The sequence below is a fragment of the Pelodiscus sinensis genome, chromosome 11 (genome assembly GCF_052426305.1).
Source record: "Pelodiscus sinensis isolate ZL-2025 chromosome 11, ASM5242630v1, whole genome shotgun sequence".
NCBI lineage: Eukaryota > Metazoa > Chordata > Testudines > Trionychidae > Pelodiscus > Pelodiscus sinensis.
The window spans coordinates 17560550-17579645 of NC_143062.1; the positions used below are offsets into that span (position 1 = coordinate 17560550).

At 44.8% G+C, this 19096-nt stretch overlaps 1 protein-coding gene across 3 annotated transcripts in view; it reads left to right on the forward strand.

Moving 5' to 3' along the window:
* Nucleotides 1–3529: 3529 nt before the first annotated feature.
* The window catches only part of CAPN1 (calpain 1), a 66102-nt gene continuing 50535 nt past the window's right edge, over nt 3530–19096 (forward strand). Inside the window, exons 1-3 of one of the 3 annotated variants that reach the window (XM_006136584.5) lie at nt 3530–3886; nt 13929–14030; nt 18705–19002. In XM_006136584.5, the coding sequence (XP_006136646.2) occupies nt 18736–19002 (267 nt within the window). In that variant the 5' untranslated portion in view covers nt 3530–3886; nt 13929–14030; nt 18705–18735. Of the gene's footprint in view, nt 3939–13928; nt 14031–18704; nt 19003–19096 lie in introns of all 3 variants that reach the window. The other 2 variants (XM_025178174.3, XM_075939138.2) reach the window with 2 other exon arrangements.

Genomic DNA, 19096 nt, shown 5'->3' on the forward strand with positions numbered 1-19096 from the left:
GTGAGACAGTCTGCCTCAGGGACTTTATACTGTAAATAAATAACGAATGAGAGGAGAAGGGACTTACCCAAGATCCCACAATGGAGCAGTAGCAGAGCTGGTAATAGACTTTAGATCTTCTGATTGCTTTATTCTTTAAACCGCCCATCCTTCCCTGTTCTTTCTGCACTATGCTTCAGTTTTCCCCGTTAGTAGAATAGGAAGAAATGTAAAGCACCATGTTCTCTGGTAAAACACCAAAATACTGTTTCCCTAGAAATTTCTATGCAATTTATTTGGGGGGCTGTAACAGAGGCCACTGCTTGTCCCAAACTTCTTTCAGCATTGCTTTTAGCTGCTGTACCCCACCTAAGAGAGAGCTGCATTTCAGGAGTCTCTGAAAAAGCAATATGGTCTTTAAAGTCCTATCTGTGGATTCCTCTGGGATGGAAAACACTGAAAAACTGTCACACTTTTAATTCAGATACACACACTTGTTCACCTGTTTGGTATCTGCTGAACCTTAGAGAAGAAATATGAAGATACCTTTAATCTTTTTCAACTAGTTCAAGTTCCCCCTCCCCATGCCAAGAGGAGTGCATGGCAGCCTGTTTGGCAAGTGCTGTGCTGAGGGATGGGGAAAGAGAATTCCTCGTTATTAGGATCACTTAGGGTTCTTCTTAAATGTATACTTAAATGTATACCCCAAATTAAAAAACATAGCAAGAGACCTAAAAAAGAGTCACCATGGCTTAACCACCATATAAAAGAAGCAGTGAAGGACAAAAAGGTATCTTTTAAGAAGTGGAAGTCCAATCCTAGTGAGATAAATAGAAAGGAGCATAAACACTGTCAAATCAAGTGTAAAAATGTAATAAGAATAGCAAAAAAAGATTTTGAGGAACAGCTAGCCAAAAACTCACAAAGAAATAACAAAATGTTTTTTAAGTACATTAGAAGCAGGAAGCCTGCTAAAAAACCTGTGGGTCCCCTAGATGATTGAGCTATAAAAGGAGCAATCAAGGACAATAAAGCCATTGCGGAGAAACTAAATGATTTCTTTGCTTCAGTCTTCACAGCTGAGAATGTTGGGGACATTCCCAAATCTGCACCGTCCCTTATGGGTGATGAATCTGAAGAACTGTGCCAGATTGAAGTGTCATTAGAGGAGGTTTTGGAACAAATAGAAAAACTTAATGTTAATAAATCTCTGGGACCGGATGGCATTCATCCAAGGGTTCTAAAAGAACTCAAATGGGAAATTGCTGAGCTATTATCTGTGGTTTGTAACCTATCCTTTAAATCAGCTTCCGTACCTAATGACTGGAAGGTAGCCAACGTGACACCAATATTTAAAGAGGGCTCTAGAGGCGATCCTGGCAATTACAGACTGGTAAATCTAACTTCAGTACCGGGCAAATTAGTCGAAACAATAGTAAAGAATAAAATTGTGAAGCATGTAGAAGAACATAATTTGTTGGACAAAAGTCAATATGGTTTCTGTAAAGGGAAATCCTGTTTTACTAATCTATTAGAGTTCTTTGAAGGGGTTAACAAACATGCAGGCAAGGGGGATCCAGTAGATATAGTTTACTTGGATTTTCAGAAAGCCTTTGACAAGGTCCCTCACCAAAGGCTCTTGTGTAAATTACATGGCCATGGGATAAGAGGGAAGGTCCTTTCTTGGATTGAGAACTGGTTAAAAGACAGCAAACAAAGGGTAGGAATAAATGGTAAATTTTCAGATTGGAGAGGGGTAACTAGTGGTGTCCCCAAAGGGTCAGTCCTGGGACCAATCCTTTTCAACTTATTCATAAATGATCTGGAGAAAGGGGTAAGCAGTGAGGTAGTAAAGTTTGCAGATGATACCAAACTGTTTAGGATAGTCAAGACAGAAGCAGACTGTGAGGGACTCCAAGAAGATCTCACCAAACTGAGTGTTTGGGCAACAAAATGGCAAATGAAATTTAATGTGGATAAGTGTAAAGTAATGCACATCGGGAAAAATAACCCCAACTATACGTACAGTATGATGGGGGCTAATTTGGCTACGACAAATCAGGAAAGAGATCTTGGAGTTATCGTGGACAGTTCTCTGAAAACTTCCACACAGTGTGCAGCAGCGGTCAAAAAGGGAAATAGGATGCTAGGGATTATTAAGGGATAGAAAATAAGACCCAGAATATCTTACTGCCCCTGTATAAAACTATGGTATGCCCACATCTTGAATACTGTGTACAGATGTGGTCTCCTCACCTCAAAAAAGACATTTTGGCCTTGGAAAGAGTTCAGAAAAGGGCAACTAAAATGAGTAGGGGTTTGGAACGGGTCCCATATGAGGAGAGGTTAAAGCGACTGGGACTTTTCAGTTTAGAAAAGAGGAGACTGAGGGGGGATATGATAGAGGTATATAAAATCATGAGTGGCGTGGAGAGGGCCGATAAAGAAAAGTTATTTATTAGTTCCCTAAATAGAAGAACTAGAGGACACCAAATGAAATTAATGGGTAGCAGGTTTAAAACTAATTAAAAAAAGTTCTTCTTCACACAGCGTGTAGTCAACCTGTGGAACTCCTTGCCAGAGGAGGCTGTGAAGGCTAGGACTATAATAGAATTTAAAGAGAAGCTAGATAATTTCATGGAGGTTAGATCCATAAAAGGCTATTAGCCAGGGGATAAAATGGTGTCCTTGGCCTCTGTTTGTCAGAGGCTGGAGAGGGATGGCAGGAGACAAATTGCTTGATCATTGTCTTTGGTCCACCCTCTCTGGGGCACCTGGTGCTGGCCACTGTCAGCAGACAGGATACTGGGCTAGATGGAGCTTAGGTCTGACCCAGTACGGCTGTTCTTATGTTCTTCTCCTGGTTGTCAGCAATGAGCAGAACTGACAGAGTCATGTGTATGTACTTGGGGCTGGACTCTGCATTAGGAGAGATGGAAAGAATTTGGGGGGGAGGAAAATTAAGAAATCACCCAATATCCTATGCATCTGGGGGAGCTGGGCAGGTTATTGCACAGATAATCCCAGCTGGCTTTTTTCTGCAACACTCTGCCAAAAACACAGAGAAAGGATAGAGGGGCAGGCTTGGGTGGATCGGGCTGTGGGACAGATTCTGGGGTATGTGGGCGGGGTGCAGGGATCAATGGTATCTGGGCACTCAGGTGTGGGCAGGAGCTTAGACATGAGGGTTAGGTACCAGGATCCGAGATGGAAAGGGATTAAGGATTCCTGGGTGTCTAGGAGCAAAGGTCTAAGAGAACTAGAAGCTCAATCGTGGGGTTTGAAAAGCAGCTCTGTGTCCATTTTCCTAGCCCTTACTCTGGTTCTCTGACGTAGGTTTGACAGCTACAGATTTATTCTTTATGAAAGCGGCCTTTGAAGGGCCGGTTCCGCCCCTCTGGTGGATATTACCAGTCCCTGGACTTTCCCGTCCTCCCGAGAGTGAGTTCTCACTGCAGCTGCAAGGAGTCTGTTGCAATGCGGAGAAGAAACTGCAGGGAGGAGAGGAGAGGAGAGGTGAGGTGGGGAGTGTGACCGGAGCTGAGAGCGCATCAACTTCGGAGTTATAAACACAAGCTCTCATCGGCCCCCGCTAGCCCTCTACCGATAAAGCGACGCCTGCTAATCGCGCGGTGCTCCTGGGAGAGAGGATGGGGGGCAATGAAATCCTGGGCGCCGCCTGCGCCCCAATGAGTCTCCTTTCCTGTTCTCCTTCCTGCCCAGGCCCCAGTATCTCGCATTCGCAAGTAGCGGTCTGTGTGGGCGCCGGCAAGAAGGAGGAGTCTGCAAGGGAGGAGTCGCCGCGAAGAGGCTGGGGGTAAACTCATGATTTTCGATCTTCCTGGTTTGGAAGGATTCGCTCAGCTGGGTGTACACGGATCAGGACCTAGTCGGCGACTCCCGGGAGGTAGGTTGCTTTTCTTCAGATGCGCCTGCCACTGAAACGAGTTGCTTTCGAGGTGCGTACTGCCTGCTCTGAAGGGTTTTACAAACTGAATTGCGTTGGGGAGGAAGCTCCTTTCAGCTGCCAAATGTATAGTTTCAGTTCTGGCAAACACGCTCTCTTACACAACCCCTAGCCTGCTTTGCAGCTTTCCCAGCACTGGAGGGTTTACAGATCAGAATCTTTTGCTTTAATTTTCTCTCCATGGTAATATTTCCTTTTTTAAACTGCAAAAGCCCTAATTATTGATTTGTTTGCCGAAAACTTGGGCATGGTGCCAAGCTAGTGACCCTGCTCTTCACTGACAGTAAGCTTTTCCCTGGTCTGGGGAGAGAAGAGGTCTGAATTTTTGTTGGAAGTCTGAAGTTTCTCTGCCACTCTTTACCTTGCCTCTGCTTATGGGAATGGTCTCAGAGGGGTAGCTGTGTTAGTCTGCCAAAAACAACCAGGAGTACTGTGGCATCTTAGAGACTAACAGATATATTAAGGCATAAGCTTCATGATGTTGGTCTTCCCCATGAAACATGATGCCCTAATAAATCTGTTAGTCTCTAAGAGTACTCTGCACACTTATTTTGAAATAAGCTATTCTGGAATAGTTATTCTGAAATAGTTTATTTCGAAATAGCACATTTACACTGCAGGGAAGCTTCAAAATTAGTCCAAGGCCGGCTTCCCTAATATAGATGCGCTATCTCAATTTAGAGCCCTAGGAGGCACTGGGGAGGAATAACTTATGGCCCTGGTGAGGGGCTATTTCAAAATAGCAGCAGTGGAGCATCTACAGATGCCTTAAATCGAAATAGCTGTTTTGGAATAGGCCCTATTCCTTGTAGAATGAGGTTTACAGATTTCTGAATAAACCGTCAGTTATTTCGAAATTATTTTGAAATAATGGAATGGCTGTGTAGACACTCACATTGTTATTTTGAAATAATGATAGTTATCTTGAAATAAGGGTACAGTAGAGATGCACCCAAAAGTGCCACGGAACTCCTTGGTTTTTTGTGGGAGTGGGGTTTTCACTAGTCCCAATAGGTCTGCCCACCCTGGAAAATTTAAGAAAGAGATGAAAGGAAATTGGTAATTACATGGAGCTTTCTATTTAACACATTAATGCTGACCACACCTGTGTGAACTAGCTTCATCTATTTCCTTGCATGTAAAGTCAGACTAAGGAGGTAGAGAGAGGATAAGGTTTACATCCTCAAATATATTTTGGTGCTCAACTCCCACTGATTTGATTGAGACTCTGGGTGTAAGTGATTTGCCCAAGGTTAGTCGGAGACACTAACAGAGTCAGCAATGCAGTCTTGCCCACCCTGTCATCCCTATATCAGCTCCCTCTTTAGAGGCTGTCTCATTCATAGCTGATCCCAGTAGAGCACCATGGAACTTTCATCCACTTTGTCTGAGATGTTCTTAAATCCAGTCCCATCTATACATAATGGTAGCTGTGCAAGTATATGTTCCTTGAAGTAGGAGGTGCTTTGAGAATGTAGCCAGAGGGCTTGATGTTTGGCAGCAATGCTTGGAGGCTTCCTGGTTGACATAGTCAAATGAGCCTGAAGGAGTTGGGTGCTGAAATCAATGGGATTTGGGAACCTCATTCCCCTTGTCTCCTTTGAAAACCCCAGAATATGTTTTCATCTCTTCAACTGAAGACACTGTTTCTTCCAGCCTTCTAAGCCTTGTCTGTTCCAGATTTTGATGTCAGGTAAGAAATGTAGAAGGAAAGAATTGTTGAGCAGTGCTGTCATCTGGGCTGCATGGTGGGGAGACAGGCTTAGCTGATGGCACTGCATCCTTTTTTCAATCTGAATTGGAGAATTATGGAGAGCTCACAGCCAAACCCTCCAGCACTAGGGGAGGAGCAGGACTGAAGAGACCTTTGCCTTGTGGACACCTCTTTTATGGTGCTGATGTCCTCATTCAATCTCTGGTTATTCAGCTAGGGTACATCTAGACTACAGGCTTTTGTTGACAGAAGTTTTGTCGACAGATACTGTTGACAAAGCTTCTGTCAACAAAGAGCGTCTAGACTACATCCAGTTCTGTCGACAAAGCAAGCCACTTTGTCAACATGACAGTGTAAATGCAAAGGACAGTGCAGATGCAATAACGCCTTCTGTCGACAGAACTCTGTCGACAAAAGGTGTTATTCCTCATAGAATGAGGTTTACAGCCATCGACAAAACTGCTGAGTTCTGTCGACGTTATGTCGACAGAACTCAGTGGCAGTGTAGACACAGGTATAGTTTTGTCAACAAAAGTCCACTTGTAGTCTACCCCGCCCCCCCCAGTGTACTATGCTATCAAGCAAAAAGTTTTATATTCCTCCCACCTGCGGATTTGTTTTGGGTCTGTTCCAAGTCTCTTCACAGTCAACTCACCAACCATTGTTACTAGTGTCTGGTTGGGAACTCCATCGTTTCTGTATTTGCTGTTGAACAGTTTAAGCTGCTCAAGGCCCAAATGTGAACCCCGCATTCTTCTCTATGTTGGCTTTTCTAATAAGCCATTAGCATGCCCATGAAAACAGCTGACATTTGAACACAACTGTATTAGAAAGGATCAAGACCCAAAGAGCTGGATCGTTTTTGCTCTAAAGAAGAAGGATGAGAGGACAGATTGTCTGCCTTATAATTAGGGAGTCAGGAGATCTGGGTTAAATTCCCAAATAAGCTATAGATTCCCAAATTATGACTATTTTTTCTTAACCTGTAAAATGGTGATAATGATCTTCTGTTTATCGGTTTTGCTTATTTAGATTGTAAATTCTCTTGGGCAAGAGCTACCTCTTGCTGTGTGTTGGGGCAGTACCTGTCCCATGGGCTCTGATCTTCATTAATGTTACAGTAGCACAAATAATAAGTGTAGGACATAGCATATAAATTGTAAATGTCTCTAGGCTCTTGTGCCAGTTCCTTGGGAGGATCTGGAGTTGTTCTGCTCATTTGTTTGACCCAGCTGGAGCCGAACGGAGGGATTCAAAGTTCCTTTATTTAATAAAGTTTTCTTACACATGAGAACTGGGTTATTCAGTTGTTTAATCCTGGCACCTTCCCAGCTCTTGTGGCCTTCTGGCTCGGGTTAAAAATTCACCTTTTCAATACTAACTCCGAGGGCTAGAAAGTTACTACTTGTGCCCAAAAGGAAAGGAGTAATTTTGGGTGTGCCTAAATGAAATAAATGTGTGATGCTAAATGAGTAGTTGTGTCAATTAAAAAGATTTAATCTTACTGATAACTGGTTGATGTTAATATATAAAGCCTTTAATAACCTAGATCTAATTTATTTCTTTAGTGTGTACTTATTTAGATCCAATGTACATGAGTGTATGCCTCTTTGCACATGTCTCTCCAAAGCAATTGAGGACAAATGGGTTGTCCTGGCAGTTTGTGTGGTTCAGACACCTCATTTAGTGGTTTTCTTTGATTGTGTCGAAGGCTTCATGGATCGTTTTGGCTTGTAATTTTGTATCATTGTTTCTTCTAGAAAAACTTATTTTTTCCTCTCAGACAGTTTTGTTGCCATGGCTGGTTTCTCTGGGTTGAGCTGAAGACTTTTTAAGGAAGCAAAGGCCTTACAAGATCCCATGGCTGGAAGCTGAAGCTAGCTAAGTGTAATGTAAACAGGTTAATTAATGATTCTTACGATGTGATGGATTCTCCATCATGTAGAGTCCTTAAATCAAGTTTCGAAGTTCCGACAAGATATCCTGCAGTTCAATACAAGGTTTTGGACTTGGTGTAGGAATGTCATGCAGGAGGTTTGACTAGATCAGGGATGGGGAACCTTTTTTTGTGTCAAGAAGCACTGATCCACAGAAAAATCAGTCAGGAGTCACACACAAGTGAAAAGCAACCCCCCCCCCCCCCCAAAACAACAACAAAAAAACAAAAACACCTCACAGACCTGATCTGATCCTCAAGTGAGAAGGAGAAAAAAAAAACCTCTCAGATGTGGCCCCCAACTGAGAAGTAGGAAAAAAAGACTTGCCTCCCTCTCCTCAACCTCCAGCTCCACAGGGAGGTTGGAGGGAAAAGGAGGCACTGAGGCTCAGGGTTTACCCCCATGGCTAGATTAACTGTTCTTGGGGCTCGGGACTAATAGATTTTCTGGAGTCCTCCTAGGCTCTGGGGTGGAGCCAAAAATGTGTTTAGTGTACAGGAGGGGGCTGCCTGGGAACCAACATGGGGTAGGGGTTCAAGGTCTGTGTGTGAGGTAGCGTGCAGGAGCAAACTGGGGGTGAGGGGGTGGGGCCTGGATGGAAGGGAGAATGCAGCACCGGTGTGGGGGTGCAGGATCTGGGTGGGGTACCAGTGCGGGCTCACACTATTGCGAGGTGGGAAGTCCCAAGTCTCACAGGCCAAATTAAAGGAGGCCTTGGGCTGGATCCAGACCCGCAGCCCGTAGTTTCCCCATTCCTGGACTAGAGGATCACAACAGTCCCTTCTGCCTTAATGTATATCAGTTTTTGTTCATCTATAGGCTCTTAGAGCATGAGATGAGTGCCTTATAAATTATTACATAAATGAGTGTTGCATGTTGTGTCTGAGATGTGTATTGGGGATGGGGAAGATGTATCACAAACACATCCTGAATCTAGAATGCTTGGTCACCTCTGGTTTTCTTGGTGTACAGTGGCACTTCCTGTTTTCTAACTGCCCTTCCCGATTTCTCTGCCTGCCTGTCTTCATTTAAATCACACAATATGAGCTGGAGTTTGAACTAAAAATCAGATTGTAACTGGGAGGGTTGCATTTTGGGGTTCACACAAGCCAGTAAGGGGTTTGGTCACAGTCTGCCTTATAACCCTGGCCACTCATGCACTCACATAATATTGGACAATCTATTCTAGTACTTTTAGGAATGGCATAAAGCAAAACAGGTGATCCTTCACCTGACAGGACAAGGAAAACCAGCACCTTGGACTCCATGGGGACTCTGGCAGACACTAAACTGTATAAGCTGGCAAAGAGACAGGGTTTGAGAGAATCCATCTTGACCAACGACTGTCTTCCTAGATAGTTTTGGTTCTTTAGTTGCATATTTTCACGTGTATTTGTAACCAGTTCTACTTTTATCACTAATCACTTGACATCAGTAATCCATGTTCTTTCGTTAATAAACATTGTGGTTTTCCCCATGGGTTCCCAAACTGGGGGGTGTGCCTTCTTGGGGGGGTGAAGAAATTCCACGGGAGGGCGCGAGACGACTTAGCCACACACACCCCTGTCAATCCCACCCCAAGTTTTGCTGCTATTTTTTGGGAGGGGGGGGCCTGAGGGTTCCTCAAAAATCAAAAGGGGGGCGTGATGCCAAAAAGTTTGGGAACCACTGTTCTAAATCATTAGTGCTTGGGAAGTTCAGTGAAGCATGCACTTCTAGAAAGCTGGCAGATAGAAAAAGCTCTAATATCTGTATAAACAGCAGACCTAATACTTTTTCTGTGAGGGTCCTGTGTAAGGAACCGGTTGGAAAGGCACTAAGATCAGAGTGGGCAAAGCCAGGGTGAGGCTTGTGGGTTTCTCTCAGGATATAGAGCTGTGGACCAAAGCTGCATATGCACAACACATCCAGGGTGCCAAGACAAATGGTGACCTGATCCCCTACTGGCCCTGGAGGACCTCAAAATGTCACAGAGTGTTAAGAATAAATGAATTTCAGTGAGCAGGTCAAAAAAGGCAAATTAGGACAGCAGTGGCGGAGCCTGTATTGGTTGAAATGCCTGGACAGTGGCATAGGGAGGGGGAAATGCTAGTTATCCTCTCCTCCCCCACACTCAAAAGAACAAGACACAAGAGGCAACTCGAGCTAGTAGTGGCTAAGGCACTGACCTAGGAGCCAGGAGACCGGAGAACTATTTAACACATGTCCTCTAACTTTCTAACTAACCAAATTAGACTGTAAAAAGCAGGGAATGTCTCTTGCTATGTATTTATATGAAACCCTAGCCCAATGAAGCCCTAGTCTTGGTTGGGGCATCGGGCACAATTGCAGTAGAAATTCAACAAGAGAAAGCAACAATCAACTTCCATCATAAAATGAATATAAGCCAAACGCTCTTTTTTTCTTCATATCAGCTGAATGTGAATGCTTTCCAAGGCACAGAGGGGACATCAGGGTTCTGATTTTTGGAGTCACTTACAATCAAATGTACTTTAGATTAAATCTCACCTGGGCCTGCAGAAGTTAGATGTCCATAAATAAGTTCTTTGCTGAACTGAGGACCATTGATTGGTTTCTCCCGATAAACACTTGCAAATTTTGATCCTTAGTAATGCTAACTGCCTGGAGCCAATGTGTTTCTTCAACACACCCTTTGTAATGTGATACTTTATTTCAGAGAGCACAGATGTTCTTGTGGTGACTCATGAGTTATCCTACATCCTTCAGGCACAGACCTGTCCGAATGTTAATGCAAATACTTCAGGAGTAGATGGGGGAGGGGGAGGAGAAGGTAGTAAGAGTAATATAGATTCAATCTTATGGAGACAGGCTTGTGTGGAATCATTGGGATAAATTCCCACCACAGATGTAATAGATTCATGGGTTAACTGATTACTCAGTAAGCATTAGGCTTACCAGAATGCTCACTAAGTAACTGGTTAATGGTTGCGCTTAGGGTTGCCATGTGTCAGTATTCACCCGGACAGTCCCGTATTTTTGCCTCCTGTCTGGTAAAAAAAATTCAGAAAATACTAGACACCTAAGATATCTGGTGTTTTCTGATTTTTTTCCCCTGGCCAGGAGGCGAAAATGCCGGGCACCTGGCAACCCTACAAATACTCAGCGTCCGGCCTCTTCCCCCACCCCACCCCGTGCTCCCCCCATCATCTCCCGGCCCCCAATACTCCCTGACCCCAACCCCCATGTTTACTTGGTTCCGCACAAAATGGCTGCCAGCAAAAGACCAAGGGGAAGCAATAACTCCCCTGGGTCTTAGTGCTCAACCACTCCGCTGTTCCTATCCCTTCACTCCCTCTTAATGCTGTTTTAATTTTTTTTTAAATAAATCTTGGAGTCCTTTTTTTGTTTGTTTTTTGTTCAGCAACTTTGGTCTCCCCACCCCCCTTTTTTTTCTTCAACAGAATATATTCCCGGTGTTTTTTGGGGGGTGGGTGGGCAGGGGAGGCGGGTCTTCGGTATTTTTGTTTCAAACTTAGTTGCACTGGATGGTAGGAACCCACCTGTATTGGTCAGGGTAGCAGGCAGGGTTACAATGGCCCCAGGCAGTGACGGGGTGGTGCCCCAGCCAAGCCTGCAGCGGTGGCCTCGGCTGTAGCTCAGACCCCAAATCGTGGCTGTGCCCGCAGCCCTGGATCATGGGTGGGAGCAGGCGGGACCCAGCTCCCACTACATTGCAGTGGCCCTGGATCCCAACATAGGAGACCCTCCTCTCCTGTGGCTGCTGTGAGCCCCCAGCCAACCAATGGTTAAATTACGAAATTATATAATTTTAAATGTTTAACCAACTGTTTTGAACAATGTTTACATTCCTAATTCCTAGCTCTTTGGTTGTTTATTTGTATGGTGGTAGCACCTTAGAGCTGCAGTCATGGATTAGGGCTCCATTGTGTGAGGTGCTGTGAAAACACAGAACAAAGAAATGGCTCCTGCCCCACGTGCTTGCACTCAAAAACTGTCTACATTGGCGCTTGGCAGTGCTGAAACTTTCTGTCTTAGGTGTGTGAAAAACACACACCCATGAGTGCAAGTTACAGCACTGTAAAGCACCAGTGTGAACTAGGCTGGGAGCCATGCTCCCAGTACTTTTAGCTCCTCCCCTCGTGGACGTGGTTTATATAGTGTCAGGAGAGCCAGTGCTTTAAACTTTAAGTGTAGACAAAGTCTGAGATGCTGTCAGTCAGCAGGACAGGCAGCAGTCACCGCATACCAGCTTTTTAATATTGTCAAATTACTTGACTTGTCTTATGACCTTGGGCAAGACCCTTCCCCGCCTGTTTTCCCTGACAGACTTTGTTTGTTTTCTGTTTCAGCTGTAAAGTCTGCAGCAGGGTCAATCTTTTTTACTATGAATGTCTAACCCAGTAGGGCAGAGATGTCACTTGGAAGCTGTAGGTGCTACCATAATACACATAATGTGTAATCAGAAAGGCCCCGCTTTGCCGCTGTTTAATTGCAGTAAGATGAATAAATTGGTTTTTAAAATGATTGACAGCAGTTGGGTCCCTAATGTGACTGTTATATCTTATGCTAAGGGAGAATGTTTGAACACTGTAACCAAATTAGTTTGGATCATGGCTCTGTTGAATGTGGCTTAGCTGTAGTGTGGTCAAGGCTTAAGAACGCAGAATGCAGTTACTACTTTCCTGGTGGTTCCTCAGTGCACAACATGACATCAAAACCAGAAGTGCTTGCAGAATGCTGCCTCCTTATTGTTCACATTGCAGGAGTACCTAAAGCAGGGGTGGGCAATAACTTTTGGTGGGGGCCACTCCAAGATTTTGGAAAGTGGTCAAGAGCTGCATTTTTCTGTGGAGGCGGTGTGGGATCAGGATGGAGGTTGGGTGCAGAAGGGTGTACGGGGTAAGAGACTTGAGTGCAGGAGATGGTGTGAGGTCTGAGAGGGAGTTTAGGTGAAGGGAGGGGGTTGTGACCTGGGTCGGGGGTGTGTATGCAAAGGGTTTGGTAGGTGACTTGGGTCAGGGAGTTGGAGTGCGGAAGGGATGGGGTGCCAGAGGCAGGCTTTGGCTGGGAGGCACCTAAGCATCTCCTGGCCAGCAGCCCAGCAGCTAACCTAAGGCAGGCTGGACTCCCTACCTGCTGCAGCCCCAGAGCATGGATAATTCACCTACTCCTACTACATGGCTCTCAACTCCAGGGGGGGAGGGAAAGAGTGGCTTGCGCTACCCCCATCTCCCCAGGCCATTCTCTCAGCTCCTATTGGCTGATTTTTTCTGGCCAATAGGAGCTAAGATATTGGTTGGGCTCAGTTCCTATTGGCCAGTTGTTTCCGACCAATAGGAACTGAAGATTGGGCTGAGGTTAGAGAGATCACCTGAAGCCTCCCCTCCATTCAGAGTAGAGAGTCACAAGGAGCAGCCCTGCACTTAAAATGGTAGCTGCTGTGTGCTTGAGGGTCTCATGATCCAGTGGCTTGGCGAGAGATATCTTGCCCACCCCTGACCTAGGGACATCAAATAGTATCAGGATCAAATTGAGCTGGGCTCTGCAAATACATATATTGAGAGACGAGTCTAAGCAGACAACAGATAGGATAAAGGAAGTAGTAATTCTCCACTAAAAATAGTCCCTAGTTTTGTCCATTGAGTTTGAGAAAAGTACTGATGCCTGTTTTGCCTTTGTCCACTAAATCAGGTTTGAAAACACCTGTCTCAGCAGATTAGTGCATACATGTTTTACCCCTTTGGAAAACACAGTCACCAGTGAAAGAGTTGAAAACACTGTTTAGGCCAAGTGCCTGGGTGTACAGAGGTTGACTCTTTTGCAATTTTGTAACATGGTTTAAAACTGGTAGCAAAGACCGGTCTGAAGACAAGTTGGGCCAGATTCTCAACTGCTGCCGTTTACTGTACTGTCATAACTCTGACTGACACCAGTTGATGATCTGCCTCACTGCATGACAGAAATATCAGCCTGGAAGTGCTGGGTTCTAGAGAGACCTACCGGAGTTCAGTTCCATGCTCTTAGTCTGAGCCCACCATGAGGTTGCGCTTGTGGTTTGTGTTTGTTCCCTCCTTTTTCCTTGAATCTTCTTGATTCACATTCTTTTCACAGTTAGTAAGCAGAAAAGGAGCTAATTGTGGGTGTGGGAATTGCTGTTTATTACCCAGTGTTCCGGGTGGCTTGCCAGTACTGCAGGTATGGTATATTTATCATGTAATTAATTCTGCAGTTGCAGGACTTGGTGATGTTGGGAAGCATGGCTGATTTTATCCCCTGGGGTTTTTTTCTTGCATGCTTAGTTCTATGAACAACTCGACTACACTAATTGGAATAATTCTATTGGTTGTAGGGACGGGTTATTCTGTATGTGAACAAATTCTGAAGTAACTGAAGAACGCTCAGCCACTCTAGAGTGCTAGATTCCTCTACTGTCTGTAAAGCTCTTCCTGGGGTAAATAAAACATTTCATCTGCTAGAACCTTTTTGTCTCTTTTTGGGAAACTTTGGACATGACGCTGCATTTGTCACCATTCTGAAGTTAAAAATAGCAATAATCAATCAACTCATGAAATTCCAGTCAAGCTCCATTGTTTTCTATAATCTAGAGGTTGCTACCTCCTTTTACATTGTGTTCTAAATCCTGCTTGCCAGCTACTCAGTTGTTGGTTCTGTTCAGAACATTATGCCATAGTCTGGAGGTGCTCAAACTCCCACTGAAAGCCTCTACTCCCTTTGGCCCCTTTAACTCCCCCACAGGTAAAACTGGCATTTTCAAAGGGATGCCGCTAATTTAAAGATAAAACTTCTGGCTTGAGTCCATTGCCCCAATTCTGTGCCTTTGCTGAGGGGATACCAGAGCATCTGATCCAGCAGAACAGTGGTGGTGATAGGCTGGCTCAGTGGTATGATCAACACATCAGGTGACAGTCTCAAGGGGATCTCTGTGAGCCAATCTGTCACAATAGCATCAACGTCCCACAAGGTGTAGAATAGTGATAGAAATGTAACTGTGTTAGTCTGGGGTAGCTGAAGCAAAATGCAGGACAATGTAGCACTTTAAAGACTAACAAACCATCTTGTTAGTCTTTAAAGTGCTACATTGTCCTGCATTTTGCCACAAGGTGTAGAGTGCCTGAAAGTAGCATGAAGGACACTGGGGTGCTTACCCACGTTGGAACGTAATTTTGCTAATTCAGCTTGATGCTGCATAGACAGACACAGGATGCTAGCACAAATGGCCATGTGTGAACAAGCTTTGCCTAAATAATTTTGTTAGGACATGTCTACACAATCACTTATGTTGGAAGATCTTTTGCTCAGGGATATGAAAACACACACCTTCCCCCAGCTACAGAGAGCCAGCACAGTGCTATGCCAGTGTGAAACACTGTCCGACTGATCATTGAGCTGATTTTATTATGTCAATGGGAGAGCTCCCTAGCGGCATTATACCAACAGCACAGCTGTATTGGTATAGCTGTGCTACCGTAAGCTTGTAAGTGTACATATGATCTTAGTGGCATTATGCCCACTGAACATTTACTGGTACAGATGGACTAGCATAGACAATGCCTTACAGGTAGCGTAAGAGAATTGTATGTTTTAGGTGAATCCTTCATAGAGCAGGGGAAAGTAAAACACTTGTAAAGTTAAGTATTGTTGGAAGATATCTATTCAGCTGAGAGCAGGTCCATCTGGGAAGGTGAGTGTGACGGCAACCCCTAGGTGGAGCCTGAGACTGGGGGATGCTGTGCCCCCTTTAACTCTCCAGCTTGGACTGCCTCACAGTTTGTTGCTAGGGACAATCATCAGCAACCCCTTCAGGACCTGTTGTCACTCAGCACCATAGACACTCTAATGGATAGGAGGAGTGCTCATCAGCACCTTGTGTCTATGGGGTTAAGCTCAGGTACCTAGCAAAGGTGTTGGCCAGGGGGCCAGGAGAACCAATCGAGATAGAGGGTTGACATTTGAATTGGACATAGGTTCCCTGCCTGCTTTCTTTGTGTGGGAGAGAAACCAGAATTTTAGAGAGACAGAACAATTTAAACCCAGGCAGGAGTACCATGCTCCCCATGGAATTCAGGGCATGGGAGTGGACCGAACAAAGAGAAAATTAGAAATAACAGGGAAATGTGAATCCAGTCGAGTTCAGGGTAATGTTTCCTTATTTTGTGGTTTGGATTGAATTGCTCTGTGTGATTCTATGAATTCCCTCCCCCCTTTACCATCTAATCATTGTGCCAGAGTTTTTTCCCCATTTTAATTTGTTTTCCTTAGTTGCTTTGTAACATCTAGCAACCAAGTATGCTTTATCAAGTTTGTCTTTTGTTTTGTAATAAAAATCACTTCTTTTAAGGTGATGATTTTGTCCTGGAAGATCTGTCTCTGTGCATCTGCACGCCTCTGAAGGAGGGGTCAGCTACCAGAGACTGCAGCTTGTTTTTCTCTTTTTTTCTTTTTTGCAAGCTCTTTTGTGGCAAAAGAGCTTGGGGTACCCCTGGGAGTGATTTCAAGTGTTCATCCCCAGTTTTAAGGATAAAACCACTTGATGATGGCAGCAAATCCCCAACAAAATCTGTGTATTGTGATTCTGTGGGGGAGTTTTTGATAACCAGTGTCTGTAGAGGCAAGGTTTTGAGCCCTTTACAGGTCCCCATCTTCTGCACTCTGAGTACCAGAGTGGGGAACAGCCCTGACAGGCACTGACTCCCTGGATGCTCTGGGACTGGAGTGCACACGGGAAAAAATTGACAAGTGCTGAGCACTCACCAGCAACCTCCCATCGGCTTCCAGCCTCTCCTGCCTACCAGTGGACCCTGCTGATCACTCCTTTCTCGCTATTTTGTGGTGTTTGGGATGCTGAGGGAAGAGTGAGGAATTGGCATGCTAGAGGGTGAGGGTCGAGCCTTGAGGGAAGCGGTGGAGTAGGAGTGGAGTCTGGGGCAGAACTGGGGATTGAGCATCCCTTGGTTCTTTTCAAAGTTGGTGCCTCTGCTCAGCACAACTGCAAGTGGAACCCTACATGAAGGTAGATTGCATGAATGCTCCCAGAGCTACTCACAAATCACACAGAGAAAGGCCCCAGCTGACTCTCCCCAGATCACTGCACTGTATCTCAGGAGTATACCGTCCTGCACTGCTCAGGACGAGCAATGCAAATGTATTAATTGGTTTTCAACTTCATCCCTGGAAAGTGGACATACGTTAGCCTTTGTAAAACCTGAGCTGATTACCAGACACGTCAGACAAACTCACAGGAAAAGATAAACAGAAAAACAAATGTATTGACTAGAAAAGATAGATTTTATGTGACTGTAAATGATAGGCAAAAAGTCAGAGTTAGTGATCAAAATAAATACAATACAGTATAAGCACACAGTCTAAATTTTCAACTCCATTAGATTGGGCAACATCTAGATTAAGCAATTTTTAATAATTAAACATGGGCCAGCCTCCTGTGTTGGATTCTTCAGTCTTCTCTGTGTTCTTGTTGCTTGCAGTATGATTGTGGACAAGAAGAAGGCAAAGTATGACCTACTGTATTTGGTTTTATACCCTTAGTCCATGTGCTTGGAGAATACAAATCCAGGCACATTTGGGGGAGTTCCTGAGTCCCCAGACAAGATAGAGCAATTCCCTTCATGTGGCCTTATGCAAGTGAATCTTTGAATTGTAGCTCCCTTGATGGACAACAGATGCTGATGGTTGTTTTGATACTTGCCTGGGCATTTACTATTTTCTTTGCTGTTGTCTTTGGAGCGCTAATATCTGGGGGTATGTCTACACTACCACCCTAGTTCGAACTAGGATGGTAATGTAGGCAACCGGAGTTGCAAATGATTTGAATTTCCCGGGCTTCATTTGCATAAAGCCGGGTGCCGCCATTTTTAAATGTCCGCTAGTGTGGACTCCATGCCGCGTGGCTACACGCGGCACAGACTAGGTAGTTCGGACTAGGCTTCCTATTCTGAACTACCGTTACTCCTGGTTCGAACTAGGGTGGTAGTGTAGACATACCCTGGCTGATTCCCCAATTTACAATATGTTTGAGTGATAACCATACAACATAAACTCATAACTTTATATGTACTAAAGATACAAATATTTAGTTAGAATAATGGGTTTCAGCAGTTCATAACCTTTCCTATGACACTTCACATGGTATGCTTTCTATGCAATATTACAATTGCATACAAATGAGGAATATAAGGGTTACAGGGCACTCCCCCAAAGTATAATATATCATGGGACTTAGTACAGCTATGAATGCTCAGCAGGGTACACACTAAGGATATTAAATATCGGTTAATTGAATAGTTGAGTAACCTCATGAATTCTTATTGGTTAGTCGACTATTCTATAGTTCCTGGGGGCAGGGCTGGCAGCCAGTGTGCTCCAGCCTCACTCCCCAGAAGACCCCACTACTCTGCATTGCTGCCGCCGTATCAGAGACAGCAGTGCGGGATGCCAGGTGGGAGCTGGTCCATGAGGGGAGCCAGTTAACTAGTCTCCTTGTGGACCAGCTGCCTGTTGCCCAGTGCTGCTGCCTCTGATAAAGAGGTGGTGGTGTGGGGTGGCAACAGCCCCTGTGTAGGGAATGGTCTGAGCTCCTGGACCCGGCATGAGCCAGAACTGAGCCGGGCTGCCTGCCTGCCCAGCTCCTAATACACTTTAAATGCAGAGGTTCAGTGGGATAGGTCCCAGACCCATCACAAGCCCAGGACTGAACTGGGCTGCTGGCCAGCTTGCTAAAAAATTTACTGGCAAGTGTGGGGGTGGGATGCGTGTAGTCCAGAGCATTAACCTATAAGCTTTTGCTTATTAGTTAATTGACTACACTTTTACATCCCTATTACATACTATGCTTTGCTATTAGGTTCCTTGGCTAAAGCTGAGTAAGGGTTGTGAGGTTCAGTTCTCCACTTCTGACATGGCTAGATGAGCGCTCTTGCAACAACACAGTTGTATCGGTACAGCTGTCCCACTGTAAACTTGTAACTTTACATATGGCCTTACTGTCACTATGCCCACTTAACATTTCCGGGTACAGATAGCTAGCATAGACAAGGCATTAGTGTTGTTATAAGTCATGTGAGAGAACTGTCTATTTTCTCTGTTTCAGTGGTGCTTGCCTAGTCCGGTAGTTGCCAAAGATGGCAGAAGAAATTATCACCCCAGTGTACTGCACAGGCGTCTCGGCTCAGGTCCAGAAGCAGAGAGCTAAGGATCTAGGTCTGGGAAAGCACGAGAATGCAGTGAAGTACTTGGGCCAGGACTTTGAGACGCTTCGGAATGCATGCTTACAGAGAGGCACCCTCTTCCAAGATGACACCTTCCCTCCTACAGCATCTTCCCTGGGCTTCAAAGAGTTGGGTCCAAACTCCTCTAAAACCTATGGAATCAAGTGGAAGAGACCCACGGTGAGGCAAGAATTAATTCCTTCTACGTACTATGTATAGGATGTATTATTTATTTGTTTGTGTCCTATGTAGAGAATCATTCCTGGATTTTTTT